Raw genomic sequence first — 11,410 nt, forward strand, 5'->3', positions numbered from 1 at the left:
CGTTAGGTCCAGTCGTGGCCGACTCTGGGGTTGCAGCGCTCATCTCGCTTTAGTGGCCGAGGGAGCCGGCGTACAGCTTCCGGGTCATGTGGCCAGCAGGACTAAGCCGCTTCTGGCGAACCAGAGCAGCGCACGGAAACGCTGTTTACCTTCCCGCCAGAGCGGTACCTATTTATCTGCTTGCACTTTGACGTGCTTTCAAACTGCTAGGTGGGCAGGAGCAGGGACCGAGCAACGGGAGCTCACCCCGTTGCCGGGATTCGAACCACCGACCTTCTGATCGGCAAGTCCTAGGCTCTGTGGTTTAACCCACAGCGCCACCCGCGTCCCATCCTTGCTAGGGTACCTCCTTGCAAAAGAACGAGCCACCCCCAGCTCCTAGGTGCAAATCCATCGTTTGCAAAAGCTTGTTAAGGCAAGGATGTTCGGATAATGAGGGTCATTTCCCCTGTCCCCTTTCCCATAAGGCAACTGGGTTATTTACACTGAGGGTCACCAACACAGCAACTGTGGCAACACAGGAAACCCGCAGGAAAGTCTCTTCCCCTAACCGCCACCCAAAATTAGTTCCTGATATAAGCGTTCCGTCGTACCCAACTGAACAGGTCGTGTGTCCACAACCATTTCTCCGGGTTTCTAAACGCCCCCACAGATCCCATAAAGTTGGTGACCCCCGGTTCACGCTGTCTTCCACCGGATTAATTCCTGTCTGTTGACCACCTTTGCTCAGACAACGTCGGTCAAGCACAGCTGATGGCCGATGGGGATCGCCAGTTTGCTACACTGCATGCAGTTTAACGGGGTCCAGGTACAACAGGGAGAAGGAAGCAGAGCAAAAAGCCCGTTGCGCTCATGCATCAACATGCCGCAGCAAAAATCCGTTCTGAGGATCCCTTCCCAGACTTACAACAGCCCTATAGTCACCCCCCTTATCTTCCCGTAATGAGCTCATCTCTTTGATAAACTCAGAACGCTTCACTGTGCACAGGGCAAAATCTCGTCCACCCCGGACAGGCAATTATATTTTCGATCTCGCAAGGAAAGGGATCGCATCAGCAGCTGGCGAGATTACATGCTTACTCCCCCCTCCCTCCCTGCCCTAAAACATGCAGCAAGCATTTTTTCGGGGGTGGGGGACACACTGAGTAGCCATCACCATCTTGTGACAGCCTCCCCCTCCAACTTCCTTGTATTTACAGGGTGGAGGAACGAGCCGTTCTGGACAGGATGGATGCAAGCGGGAGACGTGACCAAGGTCGTTTTATAAAAATGGGAGCAAAGACGTTAAGGGGAGCTCCTTCTCTCCCATCAGGGTGTCTCTCTTGAGGCTCCCTCCCTTGTTGAGCACCTTGACCTTGAGGGAGAGTTTCTTGGCGTTGCCGGCCCCCAGCCCGTCGAAGAAGAAATCTTCGTTGAAGACGGGGTAGCGGCTGTTCTTGATGATGGTGCTGCGCTGCTTCTGCAACTTCCCGGGGTTCAGATAGAGGGCCACGCAGCAGTTGATGCTCCGCACGTCGCAGTGCTTGTCATAGAGGTCTTCCGCCGTGATGACGCGCACCCGAAGGCGGGCGCTCGAAGGGTTGTACTCGGCCGCCAGCCGCATGCTGCCCCCTTTGCTCAGCGGAATGATGTGCTCCTTGTGAAGCCGTTCCTGTTGGTCCGCCGGCACCGCCGGCTGTTGCGCCGCACCGGCTGCCCCCGCGGGAGGGGTGGCGCACCGCTGGCGCCGCTGCGAGCTGGGGCTGGTGTCGGCTGAGCTGTCGTCGGTGGAGAGGGAGCTGTTGCGCGCCACCGAGTGCTTCAGCTTGATGACTTTGGACTGGCTCTCCTGGCTGAAGATCTTGAGGAGCGACACCGAGCGCGAGAGCAAGGGGGAGCCGAACGGGGACGATTCAGCCGAGGAGCACGTGTCGCTTTCGCCGCCGCTGAAGTAGCGGTAGGGGTTCATGAGGGACATGCTGATGTCCGAAGGGTTGAGGTGGCCGCTCTCGCCGTTGGTCTTGCTCCCTCCCGAAGTAGACCTCCGCTGGGAGCTGGGAGAGGTCGACTGCGACGGGCACAGGCTGGTGTGCTCGCTGTGGAAGAGGGACTCCTTGCGGCGAGTGTGCGGGCTCTCCATGAGCGTGGCGAAGCCGTACGACGTCTGCGCCTTGGGCACGTACGGCAGGGACATGGCTGTCTGCGACTGGGGGTCCGCGTTGGTGCTGAAGTCCTCCTCCGATGCCCATTCGTCGGCGCTCTCGATCTGGATGATGTGGCGGCTGGCGGCCTTCAGGAGATTCTTACTTTCCGAGGCAGCTTTGGCCGGCAAGCGCGGGCTACGCTGCGGCTTGCGGGCTGAGAGGTTCTGCTCCGAGGCCGACGTGCCCAGATTGGGCTTTGCCTTCCCTTCTGCCCCCTCTGCTTCTGGGGGCACCATCGGGAGCTTGGGCGGGATGAAGAAATCCGGGATCTTGTCCGGCGTCAGGACGTTGCTGTACAGAGGCCCTTTGGACTGCTTATCGCCGGAGTCGCCGTTCCCCCGGGAGCCACCGTTCTCCACCGAGCCGCGGATTTTCTCCAGTAACCACATCTTCTCACTTCCGCAGTTCCCCTTTCCAGGAGAGGAGTTGGCAAGTCCTGACACCTGATAGGCAGAAAGAAGACAGGGTTAATGGTAGCTAAGAGACTGATATTGACGAACGGGAAGAATGAAGGCATGGTCTGTCAGGGACCGTGCTGAGGAAGGCTGCACTGATGAGGAATGGTGGGAGCCTCTCTCTTGCTCCTGATACGGATCCTGAATCTTCCCAGGAGCAGGAGGACAGTACAGTGGTACCTTGGTTTAAGGACAGCCCTGTTTACAAACTATTCGGTTTACGAACTCTGCAAAACCGGAAGCAGTGTCCCGGTTTGTGAACTTTACCTTGGTCTAAGAATGGAATAAGGGACGCAGGGGGTGCTGTGGGTTAAACCACAGAGCTGAGGACTTGCCGATCAGAAGGTCGGCAGTTCGAATCCCCGCAACGGGGTGAGTTCCCTGCTCCTGCCCACCTAGCAGTTCAAAAGCACGTCAAAGTGCAAGTAGATAAATAGGTACCGCTCCAGCGGGAAGGTAAACGGCGTTTCCGTGCGCTGCTCTGGTTCGCCAGAAGCGGCTTAGTCCTGCTGGCCACATGACCTGAAAGCTGTACGCCGGCTCCCTCGGCCAATAAAGCAACTCTGGGCAGCTCCCAACAAAAGATTAAAAATACATTAATTTTTCCCCTATATATTCATATAATATTTTTCCCCTTTACACAGTTGTGTGTCTTTTTGCCTGCTGTCTTTTCCCTTTTTCTTTGTGCAGCACTTTATACTGTATAATTGAAATATGAATAAAGTAAAATATCAATAATAAAAAAGAGGACAGGGTGGTGGAAAATAAAAACGAAGAAGGAATCAGTCTTCGGGGGAAGGTGAGCGCTGCAACCTCGCCCTAATTGATTTCACAGGGGCAAATTTGCAAATCTACTTCCAATGCATATAAATCTATTTGCATATCGACAGCAGCAGCAGCAGCAGCAGCAACAACAACTTAAAGCTTGCTTTGGTTCTCTTGCGTGGAAGTTTACAAATAGGGAGAGAAAGAAATGAGGAGTGGCAAAGCAACAGAAGGTGTCTGTTTGCAAAAGAATAAAACAAATGACTAGGGTATTTTTGCCCGGTGTGCTTCACAAAACCAGCAGGTCGCCTTGAAAAAAGTGAGATGTTGCAGCTCGTATTGGTGAAAATGCAGACTTTCGAAACATCTGTAGCTCTGTATCTCCTGCCCCTGCTGCCTCTTGAGTCAAGAACTCCCTCCTGTAGCTTTATAGACGTCTGGCTCTCCTGCGTCTCAGGGGGTTGGAATAGATGACCCTCGGGTCCCTTCCAGCTCTAAAGATTCTGTGATTTTATGAAAGTCTCTGCCCACAGAAACAGGAGCGGGGGGTTCATAAAATCATATGATTGCAGAGTTGGAAGATACCCCAAGGATCATGTCTGCGTCGCGAAACAATGCAAGTCCAAAAAGTGTGTAGTTTGGATAGGTAAAGGTAAAGGGACCCCTGACCATTAGGTCCAGTCGTGGCCGACTCTGGGGTTGCGGCGCTCATCTCGCTTTACTGGCCGAGGGAGCCGGCGTACAGCTTCCGGGTCATGTGGCCAGCATGCAAACCAGAGCAGCGCACGGAAACGCCGTTTACCTTCCCGCCGGAGCAGGACCTATTGATCTACTTGCACTTTGACATGCTTTCGAACTGCTAGGTTGGCAGGAGCAGGGACTGAGCAACGGGAGCTCACCCCGTCATTGCGGGGATTCGAACCGCCAACCTTCTGATTGGAAAGCCCTAGGCTCTGTGGTTTAACCCACAGCGCCACCCGCGTCCCTAGCCTGTTTAGTCCAGCCAACCAGATCTCCGTAGGAAACCAGCACAAGACCACTCTCTCTTCGGCTATCTCCAGCAATTGCTGCGTCTGACCCAAGGCAGACCATCGTCCTTGTGGCTAGTAGCTGCCAGCAGCCTTTCCCTCCTCTGTGAATTGGTCCAACCCTCTTTTAAAACCATCCTAGTTCTGCTGGAGGGACGCGGGTGGGGCTGTGGGTTAAACCACAGAGCCTAGGACTTGCCGATCAGAAGGTCGGCGGTTCAAATCCCCACAATGGGTGAGCTCCCGTTGCTCGGTCCCTGCTCCTGCCAACCTAGCAGTTCGAAAGCACCTCAAAGTGCAAGTAGATAAATAGGTATCACTCCGGCGGGAAGGTAAATGGCGTTTCCATGCACTGCTCTGGTTCGCCAGAAGCGGCTTAGTCCTGCTGGCCACATGACCTGGAAGCTGTACGCCGGCTCCCTCAGCCAATAAAGCGAGACGAGCGCCGCAACCCCAGAGTTGGGCACGACTGGACCTAATGGTCAGGGGTCCCTTTACCTTAGTTCTGCTGGAGAGAGTTCCACAGTTTAACTATGCGTTGAGCGAACAATGGCGTTCTCTTCTTCCATCCTGCAACTCTCTGGGTGCAGATTTCACTGGGGACTATTGCTCCCTTCGCTGCCACATAACAAACCTTACACGCACAAGCAGAATTCTCTCTCTGCTCATCATACCCGTGAGAGTTTCCTTTTCCAGGTGTGCAAGGAAGGAAACGCGTGAAAATCTGATTTCGCTCCTGGCATCCCCACAGCTGACTCTTTTAGCTCTCGCTCTTCCCGCTGAAGAATCATCTCCTGTGAGCTTAAAAGGCTCAATTTCCCGCCGGACTTCAGATTTTCCACCTCACACCAACAGACATTAAGCCTAGATGCCAGCGTCTGCTACAAAATGACCGGCCCGAGACCCAGGGGAAACCGTCTGAAGGCTATAAACACTCGCTTGCTTCTCAACTTCGCCAGTGACAAATGCTTTTCCGATGGCGTTGCAAAGCTACATTCCTTCAAAGCACACACACACACACACGCTTTATCTCTCCCTGCCTTTGCAGAGAGGAAGAGAATCAATACTGCACTGATATTTGCCACACAAATGCTGGGCACCTCTAGACGGATGAACTTCACGGGGAGAGGGGGACAGAGGTCTGCGTTCAGAGTGAGGGGAGCTTTTGCTGCAGCTGACTCAAAAGGCCTGAGAAATTGCATGCCACTACTGCAGCCCATGGGGACGCGGGTGGCGCTGTGGGTTAAACCACAGAGCCTAGGACTTGCCGATCAGAAGGTCGTCGGTTCGAATCCCTGTGATGGGGTGAGCTCCCGTTGCTCGGTCCCTGCTCCTGCCAACCTAGCAGTTCGAAGGCACGTCAAAGTAGATCAATAGGTACCACTCCGGCGGGAAGGTAAACGGCGTTTCCGTGCGCTGCTCTGGTTCGCCAGAAGCGGCTTAGTCATGCTGGCCACATGACCCAGCCAGTAAAGCGAGATGAGCGTCACAACCCTAGAGTCGGCCACGACTGGACCTAATGGTCAGGGGTCCCTTAACCTTACACAGATGGCCACTGTTGTAGAAAACTGGGGGGGGGGGAGAAGGGTTGATCTTTGCTGCCACAAGGGACTCTGAGCCCCCTAAGTCTATGACTGGTCTGAGAAAGGATGGAGGCAGCTTTCAGTGAAAGCAAAGAAGATTTTTATTTTTCTGTTGCAAAAATAGTGAGATGAGCGCCGCAACCCCAGAGTCGGTCATGACCAGTGGCGTAGCGTGGGGGGTGCCAGGGGTGCCGGCCGCACCGGGCGCAACATTTGGGGGGGCGCGTTTGGCCGGCCCTCCTCGAGGAAGCAGGAACCCCACTGTCCTCAGACCTCCTCCGAAGCCTGGCGGTGGGGCGGAGAGACCTTCTCCCCGCGCCAGCCTTCGGATGGCTGTCCTGAAGACTTGTGGTGGGAGCAGTGGCATAGCGTGGGGGGTGCAGGGGGGCCTGCTGCACCTGGCGCAACATCTTGGGGGGGGCGGAAGAGACTCGAGTGCTAAAATCCACGGGTTAGGGGGCGCAAATTACGTGCCTTGCCCCTGGTTAGGGGGCGCAAATTACTTGCCTTGCCCCGGGTGCCGAGAACCCATGCTACGCCACTGGTCATGACTGGACCTAATGGTCAGGGGTCCCTTTACCTTTACTGCAGCCTGTGCCTTGTTAGCCCCCAAATGGAAAACGAGCGAGGTCCCAACCGAAGAATAATGGCAACTTGAGTTGACAGAATATGCACAACTCGCAGGCATAACATATAGAATAAGAGAACAAGAAGGACATAGGTTTAGAGAAGATTGGAAAACGTTTATTGGCTATATGGGCAAGAGTTGCATTATGCTGAAAACGCGGGCAGCGTCAAGATAAATTCAGCAGTGTAAACAAGTTTTGATGGAATAATGAACGGTCTGGTTTTTGCAAAATATGCGGGGATTTACAATATGCAAAATGAACCATGGAAAAAGAAGAAGGGAAGTCGTCGATGTCTTAAGGATGTAAAATGAGTATTTTCAGTTGTAAAGCAAAAAACTTAATAAAATTATATACGAAAGGCACTTCGGGTACCTCTGAAATTCAGTAGGTTCCCTGCTCGTTCGCAACCAAGGAAACCCAACAGAGCTGAAGATTTGGGGAAGAGTGGGGAAAAGTCCTTCTTCACCCAGCAGAGTTAAAACTGAATCAGTAATGGCTACCAACTTGGGTGGTTTGAAAAGAGTGAGCTCCCATTGCTCTGTCCCAGCTCCTGCCCACCTAGCAGTTCAAAAGCACGCCTGCACAAGTAGATAAATAGGTACTGCTCCGGCGGGAAGGTAAACGGCGTTTCTGTGTGCTCTGGTTTCCATCACAATCTCCCGTTGCACCAGAGGTGCTTTCGAACTGCTAGGTGGGCAGGAGCAGGGACCGAGCAAGGGGAGCTCACCCCGTCGCATGGATTCGAACCGCCGGCCTTCTGATCGGCAAGTCCTAGGCACTGTGGTTTAACCCACAACACCACCCGCGTCCCTAAATGTGCATTAGATGTGCTTTAAACATACTGCGCGAGTCTGCCCTCAGTTCCTCGCTTACCCTGTTCTGAGTTCCAGTTCTCCACATCAGTTCATGATTTTTGAAAAAAAGAGTCCCCATGAAAATTCAACAGCGCTTTAGTGAAAACTTCTCCTCATATACATACATCTGTATTAAATTTTGCCTGATATGTTCCATGCATTCTTTCTGCAAAGCATACCCTCCCTAATAATAAGGTTTTTCCTGGGTTATTCTCACTGAGATAGCTTTGTATGCGTGCCTTAGCCCTGCTCATTCAATTTTTTTGCACGCATTTTGTTTGTTTGCCTGCAGAACCGCATTGCAAAATTGCGGGTTTCAGAGGACGGCTGCTTCTCGGTTCCCCAGATGGTTCCGGGAAGAGCAAACCCAAATCGATTTGCTTTCCAGTGCAAATTGAATCGGATTGCTCCTTTATCAATCTTCCGCTTGGGGGGGAAAGGGCGTCTGGGGAAATCAATGGCCCCCTGCCAACATCACCAAAGGCTAGGGCTCATGGGAGTTGTAGTTCAGCAATCTCTGAAGGGTCACAGCAACGTGTTAAAGGGTCTCGAGTTCGCTAGACTTGGTCCCCTGGTACTCTGGAGAGCGACTGGCTCTCCAAAACTCTCGAGCCAGCTGGACTAGCGGTCAGAGTCAGTGCAACAGAGCTTTGTGTGACTTAACACCTTACAACATCTCTCCGGTTCTGCTCCAATTTGCCAGTTCTTGTTCTGGGAGAACAATATTAGACCGAGGTGGTCTGGTAAAGCGTTCCTGGTTTCCGACGGGGAGGCAGCACACATCAAACTCCTGGCAGCCCCTGGTTCTGGGAGACGGTCCACTTCATCGCTCTGCAACAGCGGCCGTTGAATCACAGAACTGCTGGGCGGAAATGTACTCCCAAAGCTCATCTAGACCAACCCCCCGGGATCACGGCTCAAATGCAGGAATCGCAGCCAACGTGCTGAGCTGCAAGTTGGAAAGGCTCTCTCTTTGCTCCCAAAAAACCACGCCGTCCATCCGTGCTCTCCTGAAGGAGCCGCATCCTCCGTCCAGGTAGCCCACACCTGAAAACCACAGAGGTGGTCCCTGCCTCTCAAGGGAGAGATTGTGGGTGGCAGAGGCAAGGAAGCAGCCCAACAGAAGCAAAGCAGCTTCAGTTGGGTGTCCTGTGAAATCGGCGACCTGTTCATCAAAGAGCCCTTTTGCAAAGCTGGTGTGTGCTCTGTGAGACCTAACAGAGGTTCCTTCCACCGAGTCGGACCTTTGGTCCACCTAACCAACTGAATCTAACCAGGCCAGGGACCTAGATTCGTGCTGCCCACACTGGCTGGCAGCAGCACCCTCCAGAGTTTCAGATGGGGGATAATCTCTCGCTTCCACCTGGAGATTTTCTAGCACTGAGGCACGGTTCACCCCCTTGAGGGGCAGTGCCAGAGGTTAGGGGCTCAGCCAGCCACCCCACCCTCCTCCTGACCCCTGACCTCAGCTTCAAAGAAGCGGATTCTACAAAGACAAGTTCTCCGCTAACATCTGGACAGATGCGATACAAATCTAGAGGTTACGTCTGGTTTAGAGAACTGTTTCTTTTCCAGGCTGAGACTGGCGCAGGTTGCACCGTAGTTCGTATCCCCTGTGCTGGCCGAAGCAGACAGCCTGTTCCACCCGTGGTCAAATATTTGGACTGGGTCTCTCTCTCAAACACGCCTGCGGACCTCGTGACGTCCCCTTTGCTCTGTAAATCGGCACAAAACTTTGCCGGCTTTGTTCTGGCTCCCCCACCCCGCTTCCTTCCCTGTGGGGCTTTCTGCCACACTCCGCACATGCTCAGGGGACACCTCGACTGGGTCCTGCCGAGGGGGGGACTTTCTGGGTGACTTTTGAGGCTGCAACCGGGCTCAAAACATCACCCCTGGGTCAAACTTTGCCAGCCAACTGGCCCCGAGACCCCTGACCTTTCTCTGGACCCCCGGATGCGACAAAGGAAATTATCTATGGGGAATCCGTAGCCTCAGAAAACATTCTGAGGAAGGACCTACGAAAGGGGGGATTAAAACCCAGCAAACCAATTCCCCCCTCCTTTATTTTAGCTGTTGCGCAGAGTGTTGATAAGAAAAAGTAGAGAAACTGACTGTACTCACCTGTAAGTTGAAAACTCCGGCGGAGACAGGGGCTGCGATGTTTCTGGAGGGGCTGAGATGCTCTCCGCACCTGGTCCGGCTGCAAATGAAGTAGGCGAGAGACCTGCGCTCAGTTTTATAGCCGGCTCGGTTAGCACCGTTCATTCATCACGGGAGAAAGCTTCCAATTACAAGCTGCGCGCAGCCCTGCCGTATTCCTCCTAAGACAGCGACGGGCAGTTTTTTTTTTATTCTTTCTCTCTCTCTCTCTCTCAACACCCCCCACCCCTCTCCGCAAGACCCCCCCCCCCCAATCTGCCACCGCTGTCACGCAGAAGCCTGTTACAATGAATTGGGTGGGGGGGAGATAGGGACATGCCAACTTGCAACGCACCCCGAAGCATCCTAAAACCTTTTTTAATATTATAAAAAACGCAGCTGCCTTCTCTATTCTTCTCGTTTTCCGCAGAGGGCAAGGTAACAAATGTTGTACGGAGGACGTGTTTAATTGTTCCCATTCCTTCCCTCTCCCCCGCCAATTTCACCCCCCATTCCTTCCCTCTCCCCCGCCAATTTCACCCCCCATTCCTTCCCTCTCCCCCGCCAATTTCACCCCCCATTCCTTCCCTCTCCCCCGCCAATTTCACCCCCCCCCCAATTGTCCCAATAACATGCGCCCGGTTGCAAGGTTCAAACCTTCAACATACGCAAAGAGAGACTTTATTTATCCAGCTCAGCCCTCGCTGCTTTTGACCAGGGGCTGGGAAATTGGGGGGCGGCGGGTGGGGGGCGGGATACGCGCTCAGAGCCAGAAACCTCTGGAGGCATCGCAAGGTGATGGTCCGAAAAGGGCGGCTTTGGCTTCTGAGCGCACGCAGAGCGCGTTTCACCAGTGGCGTAGCGTGGGGGGTGCAGGGGGGCCCCGGCCGCACCGGGCGCAACATCTGGGGGTTAGGGTTAGGGGGCGCAAATCCACGGGTTAGGGGGCGCAAATTACTTGCCTGGCCCCGGGTGCTGACAACCCACGCTACGCCACTGCGTTTCACACACGCCCAAAGCTCTCCGGTGAACACTGCGGCCGAACCAGATGGGTGGGGTTTGTCCATACAGCCTTGCCGGACAGCGCAGTTGGTTAGAGCAGGGGTCAGCAAACTTTTTCAGCAGGGGGCCGGTCCCCTGTCCCTCTGACCTTGTGGGGGGGGGCGGACTATATTTTGAAAAAATAAAATTAAAAAATGAACGAATTCCTATGCCCCACAAATAATAATAATAATAATAATAATAATAATAATAATAATAATAATAATAATAATAATAATAATTTATTTATATCCCGCCCATCTGGCTGGGCCTCCCCAGCCACTCTGGGCGGCTTCCATAGAAACCAAAAATACAATAAAATATCACACGTTAAAAACTTCCCTGAACAGGGCTGCCTTAAGATGTCTTCTGAATGTCAGGTAGTTGTTTATCGCTTTGACATCTGCTGGAAGGGCGTTCCACAGGGCGGGCGCCACCACCGAGAAGGCCCTCTGCCTGGTTCCCTGTAGCTTTACTTCTCGCAATGAGGGAACCGCCAGAAGGCCCTCGGTGCTGGACCTCAGCGTCCGGGCAGAATGATGGGGGTGGAGACGCTCCTTCAGGTATACTGGACCGAGGCCGTTTAGGGCTTTCAAGGTCAGCCCCAACACTTTGAATTGTGCTCAGAAACGTCCTGGGAGCCAATGTAGGTCTTTCAAGACCGGTGTTATATGGTCTCGGCGGCCGCTCCCAGTCACCACTCTGGCTGCCGCATTCTGGATTAGTTGTAGTT

General features: G+C 53.7%; 1 protein-coding gene across 1 annotated transcript; it reads right to left on the minus strand.

The window, feature by feature from the left end:
• Nucleotides 1-316: 316 nt before the first annotated feature.
• C2CD4C (C2 calcium dependent domain containing 4C) lies at nt 317-9,777 on the minus strand. The gene is made up of 2 exons (XM_082206479.1): nt 9,619-9,777; nt 317-2,626 (listed from the first exon to the last, which is right to left on the minus strand). The coding sequence occupies exons 1-2, from the start codon at nt 9,760-9,762 to the stop codon at nt 1,262-1,264; spliced, it is 1,509 nt and encodes a 502-aa protein (XP_082062605.1). The 5' UTR covers nt 9,763-9,777; the 3' UTR covers nt 317-1,261.
• Between the last annotated feature and the right edge of the window lie 1,633 nt (nt 9,778-11,410).

Source organism: Podarcis vaucheri (genome assembly GCF_965113315.1).
Source record: "Podarcis vaucheri genome assembly, chromosome: 18".
In the NCBI taxonomy this organism is placed as follows: Eukaryota; Metazoa; Chordata; class Lepidosauria; order Squamata; family Lacertidae; genus Podarcis; species Podarcis vaucheri.